Raw genomic sequence first — 27,673 nt, 5'->3', positions numbered from 1 at the left:
TCTCCCTGTCTGGTATGTCAGTGGGTAGATGCTTCTGATATGGAGTGCATGGTTTGCAGTGCCCAGGAAAGAATTTGAAATTCAATTGTTTGGTCTCTCACCCCCTTCCCTGTAGAATTGTATTTTATTAGCCAACCCTTAACCTAAGCTCTAACCTTATAGGTGAAGTCAATTGACAATCTGTGTCCCATCTAGACACAACCTGTATACAGTGCAGTAGGAATACTGGGTCATAACAGACTTGGTGGTTTATTTTTCTCCTTTAGTCATGGTTCTTCCTGGGCTTCAGGTTTGGAGATGGATCCTCTTTGCCTGCTTTCACTGGCTTTGTGTCTGTCAAGAGACTCCAAGACCGTAAGTCCATCTGCAGTTAGAGTTTAGTGGTCAGACCTGCGTCTCTCGTCTCGGTTTAACGTTCTCTTGTCAGAGCAATTTTTCATCTCCCCTTTCTGCAGATGTATATTTGACCTGGCTTTGTGTTTAGAGATGTACTGATGTTCCTGTTGCCGGGTGTGTTCCCTGTAGGGTTTACATGGTAGCTGTTCCTGCAGTGATCCAGGCAGGCTCGGAGGCCAAGCTTTGTGCCAGCCTTCTGCAGCCCAACGAGACCTTGGTCATGACCGTATCTCTGATGGCCGACGGGCAGAACAAGAGACTTCTCCACCAGAGTTCTGACCAAGAGTTTCACCGCTGTTTCCAGTTTCAGGTCAGCCCAGCACTGGTGGACTTCCAGAACCATTCCATTAAGAGTGGACTGTACTGCTCAGCTTTGATGCATCGCTTAGGTTCTTTGTGCAATGCCAGCTTATTTCATGGGAAATGTCAGTGGTGACCTACCAGAACTTTTCTGTGATTCGGGCACCAATTTGTACCAGTTTTTGATTGAATTCTAGTATATAATATCGAGACAAGTTACATATGTAACTTACAGTAGGCCGAATGCATAATGGGATCCCTGCAGTAGTTAAACGCTCTACCTCGAAGTGGCTAGTGGCACGCTCTTACCAACTGGGCCACACGGCACCACATCTGAATGTCCTATGTTATCGGTCCGTTTGTTCACCGGTGTTGCCCTGTTTCTGTCCCTGACAGGCCCCTCGTGTGAAGAGCGACAAAGTGCAGAACTTTAAGGTGGAGGTTCGAGGAGAAACATTCCTATCAACAGAGGAGAGAAGAGTGATGATCAAACCCTACGGCCCCATGACGTTCATCCAAACGGACAAACCAATCTACAACCCAGGACAAACGGGTAATGTTAGAGCCGGTGTAACAGGACTCTGCCTGCGTTGTGCACAATCAGTCATCGACACACCTCCAACGTCATGGAGATTGATTCTGATAGGAACGGCACAAAATTGCATGTCATGCAATGCACGTCTCACCATCTTCCTCTGCACTCACGCACTGCTCAAAATATATGAACCCCCCCCCACCCCCCACCAGACACAGTAAGTTGCTAGCTAGTACTGGCGGGAATTCTTTACAACAAAATGCACAACAAATATTCTCCAAAAAACGCTGCATCTTATGTGTGATCGAATAACATTTACAAACAAGTTGTACATTTTAAATCATCACTTGGGAGTATAAAAATCACTTGATGTACAGTGCTTTGCAACCAACAACTTCCCGCTGGTTTGGTGCTTGTTCACTGGGACGATTCTTACTGGAACATCCCCCCCCCCGTAAGCAAGCTACGAAAACCAGCCAATAAGATGCCATGTTGAGTAGGTGAAGGCAAAACAAAACTCAAACCAAAAACCCATTGGCTTAACAATAAAGTGGGGAATCACCAATATAACCCTGTTACATCGGTACACCTTTAGTCTGGTTGCTAAGAAACAGGCCAATTAGGTGTTGGCATGTTCTGTAATGGTTTACTCCGGGGCGTTGACCTTTTTGGGCTCCTGACCCCATTTTGACATCAACAGTTATCCACGACCCCACCATGCTCCCTTTGTTTATTTGAGGCTATAACGGTATTACAATGAAGTACTGAAATCTGAAGGCAGTATTGTTTGAAATGCATCAGGCAATAATTGTGTAGAAAGGAACACCATCATTGCTGGCAATGTTGTTCCCCAGTCTGGTCCCGTCCACTCTGTTCTAACGTCATGCGTGGCTTATGGGGATTGTAGAGGGGAAACGGTAGACATCTGAAGAGCCTCGTGGTGCAGATGCAGTAAATCCCCCTGGTTCACTCAGGATATGTACACTGGAATCAGGCTGGGAATCCTCAACCAGTATTTCTGGGAATCCTTGGAAGTGAGAAAGTTGCCTGAAATTATGCTTCTAATATTCTCATTGGCTTTTTACAGTGCTTTTTAGAGTCGTCACCTTGGATACCCATTTTAGCCCCGTCAATCAGCTGGTGAGTTGCAAATATACGTTTGACAATAGTATTTTAGTTCCGTCTCTACTATTTCAATCCAAGATGCAGAAGTGTCACAATACTGTGATGGACATAGCAGTCTGGTATTATGTACAGCAATCAACCAGCCAGGACATGAGGCTTCCATTCATATAGGTCAGATTGGAATGTATGGGATCATCTTTTCCTGAGATTGAATTGCAAATGCTACATGTGATGTTTACATTAAGTGACCAAGCCAATCACCTGTCTAGTAGCTGTAGACAGCTATGCTCTGATGTTTTGGCATTGGAGTTCTTAATGAAACATGAACCCATCTCTTGTCTTTGCCCTTTACAGTACAACGTTGTGGAACTTGAGGTAAGATCCTTGTTAGTGTAACTTTATGTTGACTGTCAGTGTAAAGACTGCAGCATTATGACTCCCCCTGCTAGCTAGGTCCTCATATCCACCTACTGTACAAGTTAGCTAAATACTTCCACTCAGCGTTGTGTTTAATCTGGACCCTCTTCAGTAGATGAATGTTGCAGATAGAACTGACTCCTTGTCCTGTATACTGTTGTGAACTCTCCACAACGTTGTGTCCTGCTGAACACGCCCCTTCCTATGAACCAACAGGATGTTAATCACAACCGGATTGGACAGTGGGTCAACACTACATCCAGTGGCAACATTCTGCAGCTTTCTCACCCCCTGAACTCTGAAGCACCTGTAGGATCCTATACCGTTGTAGTGTGGATTGGTGAAGAGAAAATCTACCACAACTTCAAGGTAGAACAGTATGGTAGGTTGAGTTTCTCTTTCATGCTCGGTAATGTTGCATCACAATCCTGGAACGTTCTGGAGTTGACTGCTGTTCTTTTTATCTGTAGTTTTGCCCAAGTTTGAGATCAAAATGAACCTCACTGACAAGATCAGCGTTGTTCAAGAGGAGTATGAAGTGAAAGTGTGTGCAGAGTGAGTAAACACTATTGGTGATTTGCAATGTACTGTAGTTACAAGGTGATGTGTAACTCCACGACATGTCATTAATTATCTCATTACCTGGGTGTAACTACTATTAGAAGTATTACATTTACTTTCACGTTTCAAATTAAGGATTTGAAAATACAAGTAAATGCCATTGTATTTGTCACAACACATGTTTGGTACATGTTACGGGTGCAGCGACATAGATGATCAATGTCAGAGGTATAGAATACAGTATAAACATATGAGATGAGTAATGCAAGGTATGTAAGCATTATTAGTGACTAGTATTCCAATGATGTCAAGTCTGTAGGCAGCAGCCTCTGCTAGTACTGGAGCTTCATTTGATAATACACTTGGAAATTGTTATGCATTTGAGGATACTCAAATATACTTATTTAAATATAAAAGTCCTTAAATATGCATGGGGTCTGCATTAATGACCCATGCTAATTGAAGACCTATAGTGCTGCTAGGATCCCTGAGATTTGTTCATGGCATTTCCATGAACAGCTGGTTCTTCGGTCATAAAGCGTCTCAGATTAGGATGGCTGTTCTAGGATCAGGTCCCAGCCTGACATGTGACCTCGTTCATTATGATCTATAGTTAAAACTGATCCCGTTCTGAGGCTCTATGAATACAGGTCCAGATTCATTGACCGTGTTAAACGCCTGACTTCAAGCCTTTAGGTCTTGTGTTTTTAATATGGTAACTGGATGTAGGAAGTTGACACTTGTCTTGTTGTGAATTGAAATCAGATACACGTATGGGCAGCCTGTACCTGGTAAAGCAGGGGTGAAGTTGTGCCGACCTTTGGTGGACAATGCAGTGATACCAATAACAATTGACGAGCGAAATCCACAAGGACTTCCTGATTACACACCTCCATGCCACAAAGAGTCATTAGAGGTCTGTATGCTTTCCTGAAACGAGTAGTGCTGTTTTTACCAACATATTACATTTTGAATGGGATTTAAATGTGTTTTTATGTGTGGTTCTGCTTGCTTTTCCTAGATGGACCATACTGGCTGTGCTTCTTATGTCTTCAACATGGCCCCTTTCACAAAGAATGCAGGAGAGAAATTGCTGGGAGACGTGTTTAATTTCCATGCAGAAGTACGGGAGGAGGGGACCGGCAAGTCCTCATCATGCTTCATGTTTCATTAGATCAGGTTCCCTAACTGTCCTGGGGTTCCCCCTGGGTTCATGTTTTGGTTTTTGCCCGAGCGCTACACAGCTGACTGAAATAACCATCTCCTAATGTAGTTTTGCTTTGAATCAGCTGTAGTGCCAGGGCAAGAAACTACAAGGTGCACCCAGGGGGGGTCCCAGAACTGAGTTTGGGTGACTCTGCGTTGGCAAGAAAGAGCTTTTTGACCGTTGGTGCTGCAGCAGGGTTTTATATAATGCTGTTTTAATATTCTGTGGAAGCTGCACTGCAATTCAGCTTCTGCATTGTGAAATATACCGTATTTGTTTTCATTTGACAGGTATTACACTGTCAGAGGAAAAAAATGTAGAGCTCTCCTATGTGATTGGAGAATTCACATTTGTTGACACGCCCCAAATCTATGAGCATGGATCAATTATCGAAGGCAAGGTAAGTCCAAATGGTGTTCCTGTTGCATTGTGGATGCTTGGTTTGTCCTGCTTCCTGAACTGCTTCCCGCCCTTTCCTCAGATAAATGCTGTTCGATATAACAACACACCCATCTCTGACATGTTAGTCTACCTGTTGGAGGAGAAAGACTGGTCCTCATATCTACGACTACAGAACCTAACCACGGACAGTCGCGGTATTGCCAGGTTCTCCGTCAACACAACCAGTCTGCCCAAAGAGAATATTAACCTCGTAGTAAGTATGATTCCTTCTAGGTTTGAGAGACTTTATACTCGATGCCAGTGTCTGGGACTAAACAATCTACATTTTAAATAGAACTATAACTAATTAAACGTATACTCTTTATTATATCTGATTAATAGTGTTAATTCATAAGGAAGGGATTGTGGGTCTTTAAGCAAGCAAAAAGGGTTGTTAACCTACGGTTGAACCGACTCAACTTAGCTCTGGGATGTTTAGATCAGGTAGAGTTTCATTATCTGGAACTGCCTTCTAAATCGTGATGGATGAAGGCGAAGATTCCAGAAGTTGATCTGGATAAGTGTGTCTGGAGTGAGCGAGCTCGTGGGTTGGAATAAACTTTTGAACCTGTTCTGTCCTGGTCATAGGTGGAAAGACATTTTATAACCTATGACGTCATATTTTGTATTTTAACTGTTTGTGGTTTCATGGCAGCGAGCTCCGAGGAAAAATACCATCTAATTTTGATAAGACTGGTCCTGTCTATTTTATACAAATGAGAATCTTACAAATTCTTATAGTGCATTTAATTAATGAACACATAGGAATTATGACATTCCTGTGTCGGGGGAACCAAAATGTGCACCGCTTGGGGTCCCCAGGACAGTTGGGGAAACGATGCCCAGAGGTCATGACCATAATCACAGGCTTGGTGGAAGTAAGGTGGATCTGTTACCATATTGCTTCCTGTCATCCTCTCAGATCCCCACTGTATATAGGACGGGGTTGATTTAGGATTGTGCCTTTAGTTACTATTCCTTTTGTTCCTTTCCAGGTGAGCGACTCCCCACAAGTGGAGTACCCAGGATACAGGGTCCCCTATTTCAACAGAGGGCAACACCTACTCTCGCTGATCCTTCCCGCTGCCCCTGACATTAAACCGTCCAGCTCCCTGGCTATTCAGAAGGTGGAGAAACCACTGGCGTGTGGGCAGGCGGTGTCGATCACCATCCGCTATGCCATCGCAGGGGAGACTGTCCCAAAGGGCTCTGTGGCTGTCCTCTACCTGGTGAGTAGAACCAGGAACAACCTGCAAACCCATGGTGTCTCTCAAACAGCACCATATTTCCTATTTGCACTCCTTTTGACCAGGATCATTTCAGGCCCCAGCCACACTTTCAAAGGAAGGATGTTCCTAAACTACACCAATACTCCTATCAACCACTGTAACCCAACCTTGCTCATGTTACAAATTGGAATTCGTAATATATAAATAATACATTTAGCAAATTCATAACCTATATAAAATGGATGATGGGCATCTACAAATGAATAGGTGCTAACGTATCGTACTAATTGAAGTCCTGGATTTGTTAACCGTGTTACGTCTACCCCATGAGTCCAGGTTGCAACGTCTCTGTTGCTGAGAACTGTTTCCTTTCCCTCCAGGCCTTGTCCAGAGGGGTCATAGTTCAGCATGGACACATCAATGTTACTGTGCAGCAGGACAGTCCTGGTGAGTGAATTTCATTAAGCGATTCTGAACGTTCTGGAAGGTGATTAATGAGTGACCTGCTCTTGCGTTGTAGTAGCCGAGGGTGACGTCACCTTGACGTTGGCAGTGGTCCCAGAGATGGCGCCGGTGGTTCAGCTCCTGGTGTACAGTATGCTACCCAGTGAGACTGTCATCGCCCACAGCATGAACTTCCCCACTGAGAAATGCTTCAGGAACAAGGTGTGTGTGGAGGAGTCTGGCATATCCCCAGTGACTGTACATCACAAACATTGTTGTGCTTTTATGAAAGGTGTCCAGTATTTCCATGCAGACTGTATCATACCTGGAGTAATGGTATCTGTCTGCCAGGTGTTGGTGGAGTTCTCTCCCGCCAACGCTGTCCCAGGGGAGGAGAACACCCTGCGTCTCTCGGCCCGGCCCGGTTCCCTCTGTGGCCTCAGTGCTGTTGACCAGAGTGTTGGCGTCATGGAGCCAGGGAAGAGGCTGGATGCTGACAAGGTAACACGGCTCACTGAAGTGAACAACAGTGGTACCACCATACCTACTGTTTTGGTGGTGCTGGGAATACAACCAGTGACTACAGCAGACATGGAGTGGATCTGTTCACTGTTGGGAGCTTTTATCAAATGTGATGGGACTTGAGGCCCACTTTCTATTGCCTCTCAGTAACTGGAAAGCACCTCCTTATTGATGGGACAACTTTCTAAACGTTTAGCAATGGACAACAAAATGGAGCTTTTCCCCAAGTAGTGGTTTGTTCTGTTTGGTCCCCAATGAACAAGGTAATTTCACACCTCCCTGTTGTCCCTTTCCAGATATTTGATTTGTTACCGGTCAAGGAGACGACCTATATTCCCTACGAGCTTGAAGATCCAGCAGCATGTTTACGCGTTAGACCAAGGAGATCCATAATACCACACCCATATGGACCGTCTGAGCAGACAAATGATCCTTACGCAGTTTTTCAGGTAAATATTTCTGCCCTGTTTTCTCAACTTGAAGCCTCTCTTTCTTCTTTCTGGGAAGAATCAGTCACCATACTGTTACAATGTGTTAAACTTAATAGAATGACAAAACGGACTTTTATTACTAAATTGGTTCTGCTATTTCTAGACACTGGGACTGAAGCTAGCGACTAACCTGGATATAAGAGTACCTTCCTGCCTCAGTTACCAGGGGAACCAGTACTATCGCTCCTATGGTGAGATCCTTCCCAACCCTTATTCTCATTGCCAAGTCTAATGAATCTTGGGTTATGGATCACCTTTTGCTAGAATAACAAAGCCTGGTTAAACTGGTCTAAACACTACATGCACTCACTGAGCCCAGCAGCATTCAGTCTATTTTTAACTTGACACTAATGGCCATGTTTTGTGTTGGTAGTAGCTTACAGCCATATGGCTGGGCCTGGATCAGCGGGTCCTCGACTTGAAATGGCTGCGGCTGGACTTGCCGCTCCACCTCCGCCACCCATACAGACGGTCCGTACATTCTTCCCTGAGACATGGATTTGGGACCTTGTGGAAGTTGGGTAAGTGGTCTGCAGAGTGAGGCCGACCTCTGGTGAAAGCCCTCTTAGCTCTTGCCTCATATCCAAACAGTAGTGGTGTAGATTAGGAACCTGAACCTCTGTGAACTGTAGGCCAGCTTTCTCTTAGGAAAGACCCTTTGACCTCAATGGGTGTCCCTGGTTAGATAAAGCTTAAATGCATTTGTAACAACAAACGTTGTTGCAATTAGTCCTTCTCTATTGCTCACTTGGTGGCTTTCTGTTTGAACTCTGACCTCTGTATTCCAGGGAGTCTGGATCTTTAGATGTCCCCCTGACAGTCCCAGACACCATCACCACCTGGGAGACTGAGGTATTCTGCCTGGCCCCCAGTGGCTTCGGTCTGGCTCCTCTGGTGGAGCTCACGGTCTTCCAGCCCTTCTTCCTGGAGCTCACCCTGCCCTACTCAGTCATCCGGGGAGAGCACTTTGAGCTTAAGGCCACTGTGTTTAACTACCTCTCCAAGTGCATCATGGTACGACACTGCACCAGGATGGTTTCTTGAGTTGTATTGTTTGTCGTACCACGTTATCTTACGCCGTGTTCCTCTTTGGCAGGTTTCTGTGACTCCAGCTCTTTCCTCAGACTACACTCTCACAGCCTTGCGTGATGTCCAGCACTCCTCGTGCTTGTGTGCCAATGGACGAAAGACCTTCAGTTGGACAATGGCCCCCTCTGTCCTGGGTTAGTCTTCATCTGTTCAAACGGCAGAATGGATGTCAACCTGAGTTGTGTACTGTCACCGTACTGGGTGTTGTGTAACCTGTGCTGTACTGTGTAGGGGTTTTGAACGTGTCTGTTAGTGCGGCGGCCGTCCGGTCCCGGACTGCGTGTGACAATGGTGTTGTGAACGTACCGGAGAGAGGACGCGTTGACACGGTCACAAGGAGCCTGCTGGTGAAGGTTTGTGGTCTACTGCTGTGGGAGAACTAACGTTAGGTAGCACAGATACTGTCTAGTGGAACTGCCTCTGAAATGAATCCCTCTCCTCCTCCAGGCTGAGGGAACAGAGAAGAGCCACGCCTACAACTGGTTGCTGTGTCCTACTGGTCAGTAATGAATCAACGTTGAATGTTCACGGTGGTTGATGTGATTCTTCATTCAGCTCTTCTTTGTGTCCACAGGAGAAGCTCTGACGGAGGAGGTGGAACTGCAACTTCCCCAGAATGTGGTTGATGGCTCTGCTAGGATTTCCCTCTCGGTTCTGGGTAAAATAGACCATTGTGTAGGGGTGGGAAGACGACCCTTCTCCAGTGACGATGCTGCTGTTTGCTGAAGAGGACAGTCTAACAGAAGTCCCTCGTTTCTCTGTAGGGGACATCCTGGGTCGGGCCCTCAACAACCTGGATGGACTGTTGCAGATGCCGTATGGGTGCGGGGAGCAGAATATGGCCCTGCTCTCCCCCAATATCTACATCCTGGAGTACCTGAGGAACACGGAGCAGCTCACGCCAGCCATCCTAGAAAAGGCCAACAAGTTCCTCACTAGTGGTAGGAGAGTCCCTTAAAATCTGTCTTGATAAGATGCCAAATCCACAAACCGGGCTGGATTTGTCCAATTAGAGGATTTCATTTTCTATTTTAGTGTTTCTCCACGGTTTACCCTGCTGTCACAGTAACGGCGGAGCTGCATAACAGATGATATCAATGTCTTAACATCACTGACCCAACACATGGTTTTCTACTGAAGTCATTTGATGGTAGAATATTGACCCTGTCTCATAGCACCCTATTCCTTACATAGGGCAGGACTCTCCAACCTTGTTACTGTCCTGTATGTAGATTTTCACTCCAACCCCTTCTAATAATTAGCTGGTTGAATGGGGTTAATTACAACTTGGTTGGAGGGTAGCTCTCCGTGAACAGGGTTGGAGAGCCCTGAGATATAGGGAGCCGTTTTGGGCACAACTCTGGGAATAGAACAAGCGCTTGGTCACCGTTGATGATGAAAACCCACCGGCAGGTTACCAAAGGCAGCTGAACTACAAGAATGCTGATGGTGCGTACAGCACGTTTGGACAAGGCTTGGGGAACACCTGGTGAGTACTTGGCTTGTGTTTCACCTACTGGTAAAAACCACTGTTTCAATGACGTATTGACCAATCAAATGGCATCTCTGGCACGGAGACGATGGATAGGACAGCTGACGTGTGATGTCGTGACATGGAGCTTGACGATATTATGTCAGGGCTTTTAAATGAATCCACTTCTTCCTTCAGGCTGACTGCTTTTGTCTTGAGATCCTTTGGCAAAGCCCAGTCTTTCATCTATGTTGACCCGGCAACGATGGAGCGATCCAAGACTTGGTTGGAACGTCAACAAGGCCAACATGGCTGTTTCAGAACTTTAGGGAAGCTCTTGAACAACCGAATGAAGGTATTTATATTGTCTGTTTGGTCAGACCGGCCATAGTTTGATTTCAACAGGCTAGATACAGTTGGTGTCTTGACATTGTTTTCTAGGGTGGAGTGACGGATGAAGTCACACTGACGGCTTACATCACTGCTTCAATGCTGGAGCTCAACATGTCCGTGACGGTAAGTAGCTTCACTCCACGGAACCGTTTCTCACACCGTCATTACAGGCAAATCATTCAGCCTCCTGTATGAAATCTGTCTTACATCAACTGTCATTTACAGCTTCTACGACGTAGTGAAGTAATTTCTCTGCAAGTAGCCTATGAAATAACAAAGAATGGGCTTAGATCTGTTACTACTGAGATTAGGCTCCGTATGTGTTGAAGGAATTTAATTCCTCTGTTTTAATACCCAATTAAATTAAACACTCTGTCAATTCGTAATGATTTGTAAGACCCTTATTTTAGAGGAATGGACAGTCTGGTCTTAAAAGTCTAACAGCCTTTATTCAAGTGAGTACTGAGTTCATACACATTTTACCACAGGTTATAAACTGAAAATTACATCAGCGTTTTCTAAATGTTCCGTCTCTTCTTTGCTCAAGGGTTTTTTGGGGTTTTTCTACCAGTGTCAAGGCCAGTCAGTGTAGATAAGCATTCTAGAGAGTGTACCAAGGAACAGACTGTCATTGTTCTAACTTTTGCCCACGTTCACACACATTATTTTCAGTACTGGGATCAAGAATGAAAACTCATACATGTATAGTAACATTTAGTATTCTGATTAGTCAGTCCTGATTGAAATGTATACATAATTAGTCATTGATAAAAATTCCCTTAACAGTATGCTACTGTAAAGTGAGAAAGGAAATGTGCTGTCTGGTCTCAGATCTGTTTGATTTTTCAGCTTTATTTTTAGATTGCCATGCCTCTTTAGCAGGGGACCTCTGCATATACACAAATTATACCCTTTACAAATGTAATAAAATGTACAAGGAAAAACAATCCCGTTCCTCAGCAAAAAGTGTTCCCTATAATCAACAATTTGAACTGCCTGAGGCCCCAGAACAGCAAGTTGAATGGAACCCAGTCCAAACTGATCTGGGACCGGGCCGGCTTTTAATGTGCTGCTGTCATTCTGTGCTCTAGGATCCTGTTGTGGACCACAGCTTGTCTTGCCTGAAGAACTCCACCAGTGATTTGTCCAACACCTACGCTACTGCTCTGCTGGCCTACACCTTCACCCTGGCAGGTGACATGGAGACACGGGCCCGGCTTCTGCAGCACCTCGACACCATCTCATTTCAAGAGGGTGAGCTATATCCTGGTAGCGCTGTCTTGCCTTGATTGAGCATGCCTGGATAATGGAGTACTCCTAAAAGTGCAGACCATCTGGCACTCCAGAGAGGCCCAATAAAATAATTAATTTTAAATTATGGTTAAGAAGAGAAAAAAAAATACTCTTGCTACTAAAATAGTTTTGGACATGAATTGGGGAGGTCAGAACTTTGTATTGTGTAGTCTGTATTAGGATGAATAAACTAGTCCTTATTCTGGTGAGTGCTCCTCAACCCTCAGGGGGTCTCCTGCACTGGTCACAGTCCTCCTCGGAGACCTCACCCTCCCTGGAGGTGGAGATCAGCTCCTACGTTCTGCTGGCGTCCCTCGGCGCCTCTTCTCGGTCTACCTCTGACCTGGGCTACGCCTCCCGCATCGTCAGGTGGCTAGTGAGGCAGCAGAACGCCTACGGAGGCTTCTCTTCCACCCAGGTATACTTCCTAAACACCAGCGGTCTGAAATGGTGCAGTCGTACAAACATTGACTTGTATCAGACCACAGGGCATGTGTTCATGTCCAACCTGGTGAGGCTCACTGATAGAGCCTAGAAACCATCATCGTAATGGATGGAATTGGGATTTTGTCACTTTAGCAACTGTTCAATGTGAGAAATATTCTATCCTTTAAAATGGTCTCTTCATTTTGAACTGATTGTCCTGTGGTCTGCATGTCTAGGACACGGTGGTGGCCCTCCAGGCCCTGGCTCTCTACTCCACCAGGGTGTTCAGTAGAGGAGGAGCCAGCACAGTGACTGTAAGGTCTCCCAGTGGGGACCGGTGCCTCTTCCATGTGAACCAAAACAACAAGCTTCTGTACCAGGAGAGGGCGCTGCAGGACACAGAAGGGAAGTACAGCGTTGAAGTGCAGGGCAGTGCTTGTGCCTCAGTGCAGGTCAGTGAATACACATCTCTCCTCCAGTCCTGTGGCGCAAGATGCACTTTAATACACATTACAGGGAAGCTGTTTCTTCCGGCTCATAAAATGTTTGTATTCGGACAGGATGGTTTCCCTGACTTCCTCTTCTCTATCCCAGGTGGCGCTCCGCTACAACGTCCCTACTCCTACCAGAAGCACAACGCTCAGTGTCCAGGTGACTCCAGAGGTGGACTGCAACAGGAAGTCTTTGAGACCCAGAGTCACGCTGAAGCTCCAGTCTCGGTCAGAATGAAGGACATATGTGTATGAATTCTTTTAAATGTGTCTTGGAGCGTGACTTGCAGAATGGGTTTGACCCAAATGAATTAGTTTTGTTATACCTGTATCGGTTATTGACCTAATAGTTGGGACCTCGGCTTGGATCAGTCGTATCTGCTTCTCTGGTCTTTATGGCTAAAATAATCCAAGCATTTGATTATTAAAATCAGTTGTCAATCATCTTTTTCTCAGATATCATGGAAAGGAGCTCACCACCAATATGATTATAGTGGATTTGAAAATGCTCTCTGGGTTTTCTCCAGATCCAGACTCTTTGGGGAGGGTGAGTTGTTGTGACATTTATCCATGGAGGTCCCTTTGTTTAAGGATGATGTTTCTTTGTCCATGCAATATTAATGACTTGTCTTCACAGCTGAGGGGTTCAAGTCAAGTGGATCGTGTTGATATCAAAGATGACCATGTGTTAATGTACTTGACAGAGGTGAGGTGAAAACCATCTATCAGTTTGAAACCATTCACATGGCACTTCATATAATGGGCTTCATTTAAACATAATATATTTTGATGTACAGTAACTTCTGCTTTGATCATTTAATGACCCATATGTTTTTTTTTCTCCCAACAGCTGACATTACTTCCTTTCTGCATCACCCTGGACATCATACAGGAGCTCCCAGTACAGAATCTAAAGCCAGCAGTGGTCAAGATCTATGACTACTACCAGCCAAGTAAGTTACTCTACTAACCCTCCCCAAAACATGATTTATTCCCCCCCCTCTTCTGAGGAACATTTGGTCAACTTGTTTTCATTTATTGAGACGAAGCTGTCTTACGGTTACAGGTGACCAGGCTGAGACAGAATACGTCTTCCCTTGCAAGTAGGGCTTCCGAGCTGGTGAGCTACTTGAAATCTGGAGTTATTGGTGCTGACTTGTGTACTATACGTGATTTAGGGAGCCAGTCTTCCTTTAATTTAAATGCTGGTCAGTTTGCTAAAGGATTTCATTAAATGTCTTTGCTCCTCGACAGATGGAAGATGACGTTGATGGCACACCTGCAACCATTGAGACGTCTTTCAAAAACTATGGATCTTGAAATAAAGTGTTTCATTGGAACCCTTTTCTGGAGTGATTTTGTCTCTGAGCAGTGAGGTGAATATTGAGGCAGTGGTGTTCATCCTGGGGTACATTAAGCAATGTGATTGGGTCCAGTGAACAGAGCAGCTCTCTGGAGGTGTAGTTTCCATCTGTGCTGTTAATCAGGGTCGCCAACTGTACAAATGTGTAAATGTTGTACGCAACTTTGGGTTGTCATCTCTTTTGCTCCTCAGTCTGTGACATGGACCCCTGTAGTTGTGAAGGCCTGCTTCTCATCAGGGAATGGGTCAGGACTTTTTACCACTAAATGATATAAACTTCTTACAAGGTATTGAGTCCTGGTTATGACTTCCTGATGAATGGTGTGGACAAGGCAAGATGTGGTGGTAAATGCCTCACAAATCAATGAGATTGACGACCCAACAGATACTCTAGAGCCCTAATGACAACACGACTCGCATCTCGTTCGTAGACTTTAGTATGCAAACATACTGGGATTAAGAGTAGCTGTGAAAAGCAGTGTTTGTGACCTGACAATGGGACAGAATGTTCTGGGTTGACTGACAGCTCAGCATGTACAGTCAACTAAGCGATCGCTCTACTTTCGACGGCGGTACAATACTAGCTGTTTCGGTTCAGAAGATTTAGCAAGCCCTTTTGATTGGCCAGTACTCAGCAATTCTTAAACAATAGTGAACACATATCACCATGTAAATTGTTCCATGAGCTGAAATGAAATGTCCCATACGCATGAAGAAAGCGCTCAAATTTGAGCATTTAGACTTTTCCAAGATAATCCATCCACTTGACAGGTGGGGCTGATGACACGTGTTCACCTTGTGCTGAGGACAACGAGGCCGCACTAAAATGTGCATTTTTGTAGCAATTCCACAGCTGTCAAGTTGAGGGCGCGTGCAATTGGCATGCTTACTGCAGAAATGTCTGCCAGAGCGGTTGCCAGATAATTGAGTCATTTCTCTACAGTTTCCCACATCAAAGTCATTTGTAAAGAATGTGCCAGTACTTCCAACCGGCCTCACGACCAGGAATTGTAATCCTGCCAGCCCAGGAACTCAACATCCGGCTTCACCTGCAGCATCGTCTGAGACCAGCCACCTGGCAGCTGATGGACCTGCAGTATTTCTGGCTGTAGTAAAGCCTTATCGGGGGAGGGGGGCTCATTCTGATTGTCTGGCTCAGTGGGTGGGCCTATGCTCTCACATGGCTGTACTCCTGCCCAGTCAAATGTAATCCATAGATTAGGGCCTCATTTATTTCAATTGACTGTGTTCCTTGTATGAACTGTAACTCTGTAAAATCATTGAAGTTGTTGCATGTATATTAATGGATAATAGTGACCACTGAAGTCAACCCTGATGTTATGGGTACAATGATATCACGTGTATTCTACCCATAAACTCAGATTAGGACCCTGACAGTCAGTTGGATCCAGTAAGGCAGTGGTCACCAAACCACCCTGTCGTCTCCTGGGGGAACTCAATCCCTTGTGGCTCTGAGTAACAGGGTGTTTTACACTCGCATTGTTAATTCCAAATGGACCTCTGACCCCTACACATCTTAGTCACTCTGGTATATCTGCAAGTATTGTAGGTAGCCTAGTGGTTAGGGCGTTGGGCCAGTAACCTAAAGTTTGCTAAATCGAATCCCCCGTTCTGCCCCTGAACAGGGCAGTTAACCCACTGTTCCTAGGCTGTCATTGTAAATAAGAATTTGTTCTTAACTGACTTGCCTAGTTGAAGGATAAATTGTCAGGTCGCTATGTTTCGGGAACTAAACATTAAGTGACGATTATTGTATTGGACAATATACAAATGTGTTTGAGATCATTTGAAAAAGTATTTATTAGTTGAAGTAAAAATGTGAAGGTTTAGTTTTGGGGTGTTGTGAGTCCACAGAAATTCGGTCCAAAAATGGTCTTCCCACTAAAGAAGTGAATACCACCATATCTCTAGTACCGCTCATTTCAAATCAGTCAAGGGAAGTGACAAGCACACTTTGGGAGGAAGGAGAGAGAATTGGGATACGGTCCCTACATCTCTAAAGGGATGCTACCCTCTTCTGTTGTATCATGGAGAGAAGGTTTTGGATTTCGACTTCCTCTTTCTGGGCAGGAGGGGAGAGGGCGGTAGCCAGAGGTTCCTCTTTGACCGGTGTGGTTGAGAAGGAGGGGGGTGGTAACCCCAAACCAAGAGAACCAGGCTCCAGCTTGACCCTGGAGGTCTTGGGGGAGTGTGGTGAGCGAGGTGACCCAGCTTTAGTCCTCTTGGCTGGGGAGGCTTGGTGGGCAGAGGGGCAGCTGTGCTGGTTCAGACACACGGAGCAGAGAGGATTGACAGGTAGACACACCTGTTGACCAAACCCCACCAGCAACCAGTTGATCTCACTCCATAGATCCCTGAGTCGGGGAAGAGAGAGGAAGATCAACAATCGCCATCTTCATCAATCATGTCGGACAGAAATCACAAGGCAAAATGTTTCTCTTTCCTGCTGTAAGGGATCTGATTGGTCAACGAGTGACCTGATGGGGTAGAGGAAGTGGTGGTGTCACCTTGGTAACCAGTCTTCCAGGGCCTTGCGTGTCTCCTCTGGGTGCTTGGTCCCACCTCTCGTCCATCCCAGCCTGTTGGAGATACGGTGGACGTGTGTGTCCACGCCTACTCACACACAAACAATAGAAAAACTATCCCATTATAAGACGCCCACAATAGAACTACAACTCTGCACAACATCAGACCTCACAACATGCAGACTAGAGTATGGGATTTGTAGTCCTACAGTTGATGTCAGAAATGTACATACACTTTGATTGGAGTCATTAAAACTTGTTTTTCAAATACTCCACAAATGTCTTGTTAATTAACTAACTACAGTTTAGGCAAGTCGGTTAGGACATCTACTTTCTACATGTAATTTTTCCAACAACAATTTTTCCAACAATTGTTACCGACAGATTATTTAACTTATTCACTGCATCACAATTCCAGTGGGTCAGAAGTTTACATACACTAACTTGACTATTCTTTGAAACAGCTTGGAAAATTCCAGAAAATGTCATGGCTTTAGAAGCTTCTGATAGGCTAATTGACATTATTTGAGTCAATAGGAGGTGTACCTGTGGATGTATTTCAAGGCCTACCTTCAAACTCAGTGCCCCTTTGCTTGACATCATGGGAAAATCAAAAGAAATCAGCCAAGACCTCAGAAAAAAATTGTAGACCTCCACAAGTCAGGTTCATCCTTAGGAGCAATTTCCAAACGCCTGAAGGTACCACATTCATCTGTACAAACAATAGTACGCAAGTATAAACACCATGGGACCACGCAGCCGTCATACCGCTCAGGAAGGAGACGCGTTCTGTCTTCTATAGATGAACGTACTTTGACTTGCTCTTTTCGCACCAATCCCAGAACAGCAGCAAAGGACCTTGTGATGATGGAGGAAACAGGTACAAAAGTATCTATATCCACAGTACAACGAGTCCTATATCAACATAACCTGAAAGGCCGCTCAGCAAGGAAGAAGCCACTGCTCCAAAACCACCATAGAAAAAGCCAGACTACGGTTTGTAACTGCACATGGGGACAAAGATCGTACTTTTTGGAGAAATGTCCTCTGGTCTGATGAAAAAAAAATATAACCGTTTGGCCATAATGACCATTGTTATGTTTGGAGGAAAAAGGGGGAGGCTTGCAAGCCGAAGAACACCATCCCAACCTTGAAGCACGGGGGTGGCAGCATTATGTTGTGGGGGTGCTTTGCTGCAGGAGGGACTGGTGTACTTCACAAAATAGATGACATCATGAGGATGGACAATTAGGTGGATATATTGAAGCAACATCTCAAGATATCAGTTAGAAAGTTAAAGCTTGGTCACAAATGGGTCTTCCAAATGGACAATGACCTCAAGCATACTTCCAAAGTTGTGGCAAAATGGCTTAAGGACAACAAAGTCAAGGTATTGGAGTGGCCATTACAAAGCCCTGAACTCAATCCTATAGAAAATGTGAGGGAGGAACTGAAAAAGTGTGTGCGAGCAAGGAGGCCTACAAACCTGACTCAGTTACACCAGCTCTGTCAGCAGGAATGGGCCAAAATTCACCCAACTTGTTGTGGGAAGCTTGTGGAAGACTACCTGAAATGTTTGACCCAAGTTAAACAATTTAAAAGCAATGCTGCCAAATACTAATTGAGTGTATGTAAACGTCTGACCCACTGGGATTGTGATGAAAGAAATAAAAGCTGAAATAAATAATTCTCTCTACTATTATTCTGACATTTCACATTCTTAAAATGAAGTGGTGATCCAAGCTGACCTAAGACAGGGATTTTTGACTAGGATTAAATGTCAGGAATTGTGAAAAACTTTTATATTTGGCTAAACTGTATGTAAACTTCCGACTTCAAACTGTATATGAGCCATACCTACCTATGCCAGAGACCTGGTGCCAGGCGATGTCCATGGCCAGGTGAGCCATCTTGGGTCCTACTCCAGGTAGACCTACCAGGCCCTCCACTGTGTTAGGGATGTCCCCTCCAAACTCCCTCTGGAGCATCACTGATGTCTGCTTCAGGTACTTCACCTTGGTCTGGAGGAGGGGGGGGTAGGAGAGAAGACATGTCAAGGTTTTATTCATAAGTATTCACACCCCTTGACTTTTTCCACATGGTACAGCCTGAATTCTAACTTCCTCCACATGGTGTTGTGGTACAGCCTGAATTCTAACTTCCTCCACATGGTGTTGTGGTACAGCCTGAATTTAAAATGGATTACATTGAGATTTGTCACTGGCCTACCCACAATACCCCATAATGTGGATATTTTTTTAAATATTTAAAAAAAAAAAAAAATAATTAAAAATCTGAAATGTCTTCAGTAAAATATTCAACCCTTTTGTTGTGGCAAGACTAAATAATTTCAGGCGGAAATATTAGCTTAACAAGTGCATTGACTCACTCTGTGTGCAATAATAGTGTTTAACATGATTTTGAATGACTGCCTCATCTCTGTACCCCGCACATAGAATTATCTGTAAGGTCCCTCAGTCGAGCAGTGAATTTCAAACACAGATTCATCCACAAAAACTAGGAATGTTTTCCAATGTCTCACAAAGTAGAGCAGATGGGTTGGTAGATGGGTAAAAATAAAAAGTAGATATCGAATATCTCTTTCAACATGGTGAAGTTATTAATTACACTTTGGATGGTGTGTCGATACACCCAGTCACTACAAAGATACAGGCGTCCTTCCCAACTCAGTTGCCGGAGAGGAAGGAAACTGCTCAGGGATTTCACCATGAGACAAATGGTGACTAAGTTTAATGGCTGTGATAAAACACTGAGGATGGATCAATAACATTGTAGTTACTCCACAATACCAACATAAATGACCAAGCGAAAAGAAGGAAGCCAGTACAGAATACAAATACTCCAGAACATACATCCTGTTTGCAACAAGTCACTAAAGTAATACTGCAAAAAATGTGTCAAAGCAATACATTTTTTTGTCCTGAATCAAGTCATTCTGTTATTCATGTTCATTTCTCTGTCAGACTTCATCAAACTTTGAATTCAGTCACAGACAAGAATAACAATGTTGAGCAAATGCATTCTGTTCGATCTAGAATACTTTACATCACAGTTCCATTGAACTTTTGTTCTGTTTGTTCAAAACAGATGACGAAGGAACAGCTTGCCAAATTGTGCAAGACAATTGTAACCTTCATCGCACAGATCCTGCTGCCAGCCCTGGCCCGTGTACTTGGGGTAAAGGACTTTGCTGACGACGACACTGACTCACCCAAGAGGGGTGGCAGTGCAAGATCTTTTGCTGCCTTTGATCAGGAAAGACTGGAGCTCATCCAGGAAGTTAGATATCTGGCGAAGAAAATGTATAAGGGCGGCACAGGGGCTCAACATCTCAGGTCCCTGTATTGGATTTGCCTCAAAAATATTACAGATTACCAATCTCCATATTTTAAAGGATAGTGGTGGCTGCATAATGTTATGGGTATGCTTTTAATTGTTAAGGACAGGAGAGTTTTTCAGGATAAAATAAACAGAATGGAGCTAAGCACAGGCAAAATCCTGGAGGAAAACCTGCTTCAGTCTGCTTTCCAGCAGACCCTGGCAGATGAATTCATCTTTCAGCAGGACAATAACCTAAAACACAGGGCCAAATCTACACTGGAGTTGCTTACCAAGAAGACAGTTAATGTTCCTGAGTGGCCGAATTACAATTGACTTAAATATCAAAAAATATATGGCAAGACCTAATGGTTGTCTAGCAATGAACAACAACCAATAACCCCCACAATTTAATCCATTTTAATCCCACTTTGTAACACAACAAAATGTGGGAAAAAGTCAAGGGGTGTGAATACTTTGTGAAGGCAGTGTACAGTGTGCGTTACCCTCCAGAAGCCAACAGGGTAGATGAGTTGTCCCAGTGTGTCATCGTCAGTGTTGACTATGTTGTCCACTGTACAGCCATGAGCCCTGAGTCTCTGCAGAGCCGCACTGGTCACCTGGTCCCTTGTCTGGCTTGACAACATCAGAGACACCAGCACCTGGTAACGTCGCACCTGGTGGAAGAGATGAGGAGGAGGGGAAAGAGTCTTTAATCTGGCTAGACAACTTTAGAGAGACCAGGACCTGGTAATGCCTCACTTGATGAGGAGGGGAGGGGAGAGAGTCTTTAATCTGGCTATGCGATGCGTGGAGAAACCAGCTGGCTGCACCGACTCCGATAGCGTCTCTCCAGTGAGCCATGTTTCCGTGAAGCAAAGAACGTTACAGTCTCTGATGTCCCTCTGGAATGCTACCCTTGCTCGGATTTCATCAACCTTGTTGTCAAGAGACTGGACATTGGCGAGAAGAATGCTAGGGAGTGGTGCACGATGTGCCCGTCTCCGGAGTCTGACCAGAAGACCGCCTCGTTTCCCTCTTTTACAAAGTCGTTTTTTTGGGTCGCCGGCTGGGATCCATTCCGTTGTCCTGGGTGAAAGGCAGAACACAGGATCCGCTTTGCGAAAGTCATATTCATATTCAGCACAAGAACTGTTCGTCAGGAGCTTCATGAAATGGGTTTCCATGGCTAAGCATCACCATGTGCAATGCCAAGCGTCGGCTGGAGTGGTGTGAAGCTCTCCACCATTGGACTCTGGAGCAGCGGAAACGCGTTCCCTGGAGTGATGAATCACACTTCACCATCTGGCCGTCCAGATGGACGAACCTGGGTTTGGCGGATGCCAGGAAAACGCTACCTGCCCTAATGCATAGTGCCAACTGTAAAGTTTGGTGGAGGAAGAATAACGGTCTGGGGCTGTTTTTAATGGATCGGGCCCCTTAGTTCTAGTGAAGGGAAATCTCAATGCTACAGCATATAATGACATTCTAGACGATTCTGTGCTTCTAATTATGTGGCAACAGTTAGGGGAAGGCCCTTTCCTGTTTCAGTATGACAATGTCTCCGTGCACAAAGCGAGGCCCATACAGAGTGTGGATCAATGTGGAAGAACTTGACTGGCATGCACATAGCCCTGACCTCAACCCCATCGAACACCTTTGTAATGAATTGAAACGCCGACTGCAAACCAGGCCTAATCGCCCAACATCAGTGCCCAACCTCACTAATGCTCTCTTGGCTGCAAGTCCCTGCAGCAATGTTCCAACATCTAGTGGAAAGCCTTCCCAGAAGAGTGGAGGCTGTTATAGCAGCAAAGGAGGGGGATCAACTCAATATAAAAAGCCCATGATTTTGGAACAAGATGTTCAATGAGCAGGTGTCCACATACATTACATAACCAACAGTATCTCCTTGCTCGTGTGCCTCTTATGCACTGCCTTGTGTTAAAATGGAGTGTTCAGTAGGTGTACAGTTTCTACAGAGGTCTCCACTCTCAGAAGGAGGTTGACTCATCACTCCTGGTGGGAGAACAGGTGTGCATAACCAACATGTCACGTGACATCTAACTTTTATATCCTTGTCTGTCATGGTGGTAAAGCCTGATTGAACTGGCCTCATGAAAACAGCTTGGGATGTATTAAATTAGTCGCACACTGTAGCAAAAAGTTTTCCAACGGAAAACGTACTGCAGCGAAATCAAGTGTTTCTATTGGACAAATGCAGCTAAGTCCTGCCTAGTTCTGTTTGGCTCCTAATGAATACACCCCAGCGAGCTCGGCCCATCTCCCATCTCCAACACTTTTGCACTGTTTGTTTCATAAGCTCATAACAAATCATATCCAGTGACAGCAGTTCTACATCCTCCTTTTATAGTGCTGGATGTATTTCACCTTGATCCTGGAACAGAAATCAGATCTACAGCCTCCTTTTATAGTGCTGGATGTATCTCACCTTGATCCTGGAACAGAAATCAGATCTACAGCCTTCTGACCCTGCTCTGGAGAACCCCTCCACCTCTGATGGGCACTCTGCTGTTCTACCTGCAGGGTTCATCTAGTGGTGGAACCCTGCTACTACCTCTGTGTGTTCTACTGTTCTACCTGCAGGGTTCATCTAGTTCTACTGGTGGAACCCTGCTACTACCTCTGTGTGTTCTACCTGCAGCGTTCATTTAGTTCTACTGGTGGAACCCTGCTACTACCTCTGTGTGTTCTAACGTCCTACAGGAAACAGTCACCACCAGCCGTGGAAAAGGAGTTTGTGTGATTGGCACAGACAACATACTGTATGTGTCAGGATTCAGCCCTTTGTGTGTTACATATTGTCATGACCAGTGTTACATATCGTCATGACCAGTGTTACATCGTGGCATTACCAATACATAATCCTTCATCAGGTCCTACATAGACCTACATAGATCCTGACCAGTACTACATAGACCTACATAGACCCTGACCAGTACTACATAGACCTACATAGATCCTGACCAGTACTAGATAGACCTACATAGACCCTGACCAGTACTACATAGACCTACATAGATCCTGACCAGTACTAGATAGACCTACATAGATCCTGACCAGTACTACATAGACCCTGACCAGTACTACATAGACCTACATAGACCCTAACCAGTACTACATAGACCTACATAGATCCTGACCAGTACTACATAGATCCTGACCAGTACTACATAGACCTACATAGATCCTGACCAGTACTACATAGACCTACATAGATCCTGACCAGTACTACATAGACCTACATAGATCCTGACCAGTACTACATAGACCTACATAGATCCTGACCAGTACTACATAGACCTACATAGATCCTGACCAGTACTACATAGACCTACATAGATCCTGACAGTACTACATAGACCTACATAGATCCTGACCAGTACTACATAGGCCTACATAGACCCTGACCAGTACTACATAGGCCTACATAGACCCTGACCAGTACTACATAGACCTACATAGATCCTGACCAGTATCAGAGCTCGACCCTGTGGTCTTTGACAGACAGTGAAACGTCTCGTGCTCCAGTGAGTTACACCTGCCGCAGGTGAGAGGTTTGTGACCAGTAATGACCTGGAAGTACATCTGCTGGTTTCTAACCCCCAGTAGACCTGCTGGTCGAGCTGCTGCAGTACAGCAGCACAGTGGGCAGAGAACCTACAGCGGTGGGGAGAAAAAAAAAAATACTTGGTCAATTTAGGGGGCCTATTTTGCCCCAATTGACTACATTCAGGGGTATTTTGGGGGGGGGGAGAGCGGAGCTCCCTCAACCTCCTACATTACTTGTAGATCGGGTCTCCGCCCCAGGTGTAGATCGGGTCTCCGCCCCCCGGGTCCAGACCGGGTCTCCGCCCCCCAGGTGTAGATCGGGTCTCCGCCCCACGGGTCCAGATCGGGTCTCAGCCCCCCAGGTGTAGATCGGGTCTCTACCCCACAGGTGTAGATCAGGTCTCCGCCACAGGTGTAGATCAGGTCTCTACGCCACAGGTGTAGATCAGGTCTCCGCCACAGGTGTAGATCAGGTCTCCGCCACAGGTGTAGATCAGGTCTCTACGCCACAGGTGTAGATCAGGTCTCCGCCACAGGTGTAGATCAGGTCTCCGCCACAGGTGTAGATCGGGTCTCTACCCCACAGGTGTAGATCAGGTCTCTACGCCACAGGTGTAGATCAGGTCTCTACGCCACAGGTGTAGATCAGGTCTCTACGCCACAGGTGTAGATCAGGTCTCTACGCCACAGGTGTAGATCAGGTCTCTACCCCACAGGTGTAGATCAGGTCTCTACCCCACAGGTGTAGATCGGGTCTCTACCCCACAGGTGTAGATCAGGTCTCTACGCCACAGGTGTAGATCAGGTCTCTACGCCACAGGTGTAGATCGGGTCTCTACCCCACAGGTGTAGATCAGGTCTCTACGCCACAGGTGTAGATCAGGTCTCTACGCCACAGGTGTAGATCAGGTCTCTACCCCACAGGTGTAGATCGGGTCTCTACCCCACAGGTGTAGATCAGGTCTCTACGCCACAGGTGTAGATCAGGTCTCTACGCCACAGGTGTAGATCAGGTCTCCGCCCCAGGTGTAGATCAGGTCTCCGCCACAGGTGTAGATCAGGTCTCTACCCCACAGGTGTAGATCAGGTCTCTACGCCACAGGTGTAGATCAGGGCTCTACGCCACAGGTGTAGATCAGGTCTCCGCCCCAGGTGTAGATCAGGTCAGAGACGACGGACAGGTAACCGTTGAGCTCCCTCTGCCCGGCAGGGTGGACTGAAGTCACAACCTCTGTGAAGCAGGAGAAGGCTAGGGCGAACTCTGGGAAGGTGAGGGCGCGGGAGAGGGAGGAGCCGAGGCAGGAAGCGGTCTCTTGGTAGGTCAACAGGAGGTTCATAATACCGGGGAAGAATGTGTGGACGGCACGGAGCAGGGGGTAGCAGGGGCTGATCCACCTCTGACCCGGAGAGGATGAGGGAGCGGAGAGAGGGGGGGGTGGAGGCAGTGGCCAGGGTGTAGGTGCGGAGGTAAGAGGGGGAGAGAGGAGGGGAGAGGAAGGAAGGTGGGGAGGTAAGAGGGGGAGAGAGGAGGGGAGAGGAAGGAAGGTGGGGGGTAAGAGGGGGAGAGTGGAGGGGAGAGGAAGGAAGGTGGGGAGGTAAGAGGGGGAGAGGAAGGAAGGTGGGGAGGTAAGAGGAGGAGAGAGGAGGGGAGAGGAAGGAAGGTGGGGAGGTAAGAGGTGGGGAGGTAAGAGGGGAGAGGAAGGAAGGTGGGGAGGTAAGAGGGGGAGAGAGGAGGGGAGAGGAAGGTGGAGAGGTAAGAGGGGGAGAGTTGAGGGGAGAGGAAGGAAGGTGGGGAGGTAAGAGGGGGAGAGGAAGGAAGGTGGGGAGGTAAGAGGGGGAGAGAGGAGGGGAGAGGAAGGTGGAGAGGTAAGAGGGGGAGAGTTGAGGGGAGAGGAAGGAAGGTGGGGAGGTAAGAGGGGAGAGGAAGGAAGGTGGGGAGGTAAGAGGGGGAGAGTGGAGGGGAGAGGAAGGAAGGTGGGGAGGTAAGAGGGGGAGAGTGGAGGGAGAGGAAGGAAGGTGGGGAGGTAAGAGGGGGAGAGAGGAGGGGAGAGGAAGGAAGGTGGGGAATCTTAATCTTAAAGTAAATTGTAATGTAAATCATCATGTAAATTGTAATGGAGTAACCCCACAGGAGAAGGGCATTGTGGTTGGTATAGACGGGTTCAGGTTCCTGTACAGGGGCAGAGGCAGGGTTCGGCTGAAGCTGGGCAGAGGCAGGGTACGAACCAAGGGCAAGGGGATACGTAGACACAGCTGTTGGAGTAGCTATGGGCTGGGTAGCAGTGGGAACAGAGATGGAGTCAGTAGAGGCATAGGGCTGGACAGTAGTGGTACGGACCCAAGCAGACAACAGAGATGGAGTCAGTAGGAGCATAGGGCTGGACAGTAGTGGTACGGACCCAAGCAGACAACAGAGATGGAGTCAGTAGGAGCATAGGGCTGGACAGTAGTGGTACAGACCCAAGCAGACAACAGAGATGGAGTCAGTAGAGGCATAGGGCTGGACAGTAGTGGTACAGACCCAAGCAGACAGAGATGGAGTCAGTAGGAGCATAGGACTGGACAGTAGTGGTACGGACCCAAGCAGACAACAGAGATGGAGTCAGTAGAGGCATAGGACTGGACAGTAGTGGTACAGGCCCAAGCAGACAGAGATGGAGTCAGTAGGAGCATAGGGCTGGACAGTAGTGGTACGGACCCAAGCAGACAACAGAGATGGAGTCAGTAGGAGCATAGGGCTGGACAGTAGTGGTACGGACCCAAGCAGACAACAGAGATGGAGGCAGTAGGGGTAAAGGTTAGCATTGGCTGGATGTAGGACAGACAGCAGGGGGTTAGCTGGGGGGGGGGGGGGCAAAGCGGTAGTGGGGGGTGTATGACAGAGAGACAGAAACCAGTGGGGTCTCACCCACCTCATCAGGGGCTTGTGTGTCGTAGCATTTCTCCGCCCCCATGAGGTCAACAGGCGCGTCCCTGGCGCTCCTCATCTGACGCACATGACCCAGCTGCTTGCTCCAATCAGGAGGCTCCCAGTGTTTAGGCTCCTCCTTCCCATCATATTCCAACTTCACCTGGCCCCGCCTCCTACGCAGGATGGGTGCCAGTGGTAACAGGGACAGGGCTTTGTCTGGCTCAGCTTGTGATTGGCCGATGGATGAGTGACGGAACCTAGAAGAGCCAATATCTGCAAGGTAAAGTAGGGGCGGGGGACAGAAGTTGAGTGATGAGGTGTGCTGAACATTCTGAGGCATACAGAAATGATGTCACATTCTTCATGTACAGAACAACTGAACATACAGGAAGTAGTAGACGTCATCGTCACCTGTGTCAAAGATATTATGGGTGTATTCAGACTGTGTGCATATAGCCAGGCCATAGGCTCTCTTTCTCTGAAGACTGTCGTCATCTCTTAGTTGTTGTTTTAGGCTACAGCTTGTCCCATCTGTAAGTCCCTCAATGATGCAGCAAGACATTGTCTCAGTTTGTAAATGTCAGAAGGGCAATGTTTTGATAAAACGGATTCATACCTGAAACGTCTCGTCCCAAACTCTGATTTGATACGCTCGAATCGTCTTCCTCCTGTTTCACGTGCGCCCTCAACACTCTCCTCTCCATCCTAGTTTTTAACGTCGTGGCTAAACCGGCACGGGGCACGGTCTTGTCACCGCTCCGAGTGATGACCGCGGTACTCTCAACGAAATAAGGCGAGGTCATTTTGAAACAGTGGAAAGCATAGGATACCGTTGTGCTGCAAGTGGGACGGACCGTGGATAACAACATTAGCTTGTTAGCTATTTTAGTGATAATCTGGTTAGCGAGCTAAAACACATGTATATAAGTTTTGGTAACATTTTCCAAGTACTATTGATGGATATTGAAACGTGACCTACTAGGGTTGTTGATTTAATTTTCAAACGACAGACACGTTAAGACTAGCTAGAACATTAAACAAATGTTACATTTTTTTTAACTCGACACCTCTTGCAATGTCGAGCAATATCTTTAGTAGGAACTACATTTC

At 46.3% G+C, this 27,673-nt stretch overlaps 2 protein-coding genes across 5 annotated transcripts; one reads left to right on the top strand and one right to left on the bottom strand.

Annotated features, from left to right (window-relative positions):
* Nucleotides 1–268: 268 nt before the first annotated feature.
* LOC135537962 (alpha-2-macroglobulin-like) lies at nt 269–14,040 on the top strand. The gene is made up of 35 exons (XM_064963974.1): nt 269–354; nt 526–706; nt 1,093–1,249; nt 2,319–2,371; nt 2,711–2,731; nt 2,990–3,155; nt 3,244–3,328; nt 4,100–4,250; nt 4,356–4,476; nt 4,832–4,941; nt 5,023–5,196; nt 5,978–6,211; nt 6,592–6,658; nt 6,732–6,877; nt 7,007–7,156; nt 7,474–7,626; nt 7,772–7,859; nt 8,042–8,189; nt 8,457–8,682; nt 8,765–8,891; nt 8,989–9,110; nt 9,205–9,256; nt 9,332–9,415; nt 9,522–9,698; nt 10,171–10,246; nt 10,427–10,583; nt 10,670–10,744; nt 11,713–11,875; nt 12,142–12,332; nt 12,577–12,792; nt 12,935–13,059; nt 13,288–13,378; nt 13,469–13,537; nt 13,682–13,784; nt 13,898–14,040. The coding sequence occupies exons 1-35, from the start codon at nt 269–271 to the stop codon at nt 13,936–13,938; spliced, it is 4,386 nt and encodes a 1,461-aa protein (XP_064820046.1). The 3' UTR covers nt 13,939–14,040.
* On the bottom strand, nt 14,016–27,673 carry LOC135537960 (endonuclease III-like protein 1). 4 transcript variants are annotated; one of them, XM_064963970.1, is made up of 8 exons: nt 27,180–27,673; nt 26,975–27,094; nt 26,565–26,836; nt 20,586–20,756; nt 18,602–18,761; nt 18,227–18,307; nt 16,723–16,828; nt 14,016–16,569 (listed from the first exon to the last, which is right to left on the bottom strand). In XM_064963970.1, the coding sequence occupies exons 1-8, from the start codon at nt 27,430–27,432 to the stop codon at nt 16,212–16,214; spliced, it is 1,521 nt and encodes a 506-aa protein (XP_064820042.1). In that variant the 5' UTR covers nt 27,433–27,673; the 3' UTR covers nt 14,016–16,211. The 4 variants fall into 4 exon arrangements, with proteins under 4 accessions (XP_064820042.1, XP_064820043.1, XP_064820044.1 ...); XM_064963971.1 differs by lacking the exon at nt 18,227–18,307; XM_064963972.1 differs by lacking the exon at nt 26,975–27,094.

Source organism: Oncorhynchus masou, unplaced genomic scaffold, assembly GCF_036934945.1.
Source record: "Oncorhynchus masou masou isolate Uvic2021 unplaced genomic scaffold, UVic_Omas_1.1 unplaced_scaffold_877, whole genome shotgun sequence".
In the NCBI taxonomy this organism is placed as follows: Eukaryota; Metazoa; Chordata; class Actinopteri; order Salmoniformes; family Salmonidae; genus Oncorhynchus; species Oncorhynchus masou.
Note: the sequence above shows the minus strand (reverse complement) of the source record. Positions and strands in the feature narration are given on the sequence as shown.

What these genes read in the sequence shown, in the direction of transcription:
- LOC135537960 (XM_064963970.1), bottom strand. Translation starts at nt 27,432, where the DNA reads ATGTTGTTATCCACGGTCCGTCCCACTTGCAGCACAACGGTATCCTAT. An exon ending in ACACACAAGCCCCTGATGAG is followed by an intron (nt 20,757 to 26,564) that starts GTGGGTGAGACC and finishes CTCTTCCACCAG; the next exon opens with GTGCGACGTTACCAGGTGCT. An exon ending in GCACCAGGTCTCTGGCATAG is followed by an intron (nt 18,308 to 18,601) that starts GTAGGTATGGCT and finishes CAAACATTTCAG; the next exon opens with GTAGTCTTCCACAAGCTTCC.
- LOC135537962 (XM_064963974.1), top strand. Translation starts at nt 269, where the DNA reads ATGGTTCTTCCTGGGCTTCAGGTTTGGAGATGGATCCTCTTTGCCTGC. An exon ending in ACCTCTCCAAGTGCATCATG is followed by an intron (nt 8,683 to 8,764) that starts GTACGACACTGC and finishes CCTCTTTGGCAG; the next exon opens with GTTTCTGTGACTCCAGCTCT. An exon ending in GATTTCCCTCTCGGTTCTGG is followed by an intron (nt 9,416 to 9,521) that starts GTAAAATAGACC and finishes GTTTCTCTGTAG; the next exon opens with GGGACATCCTGGGTCGGGCC.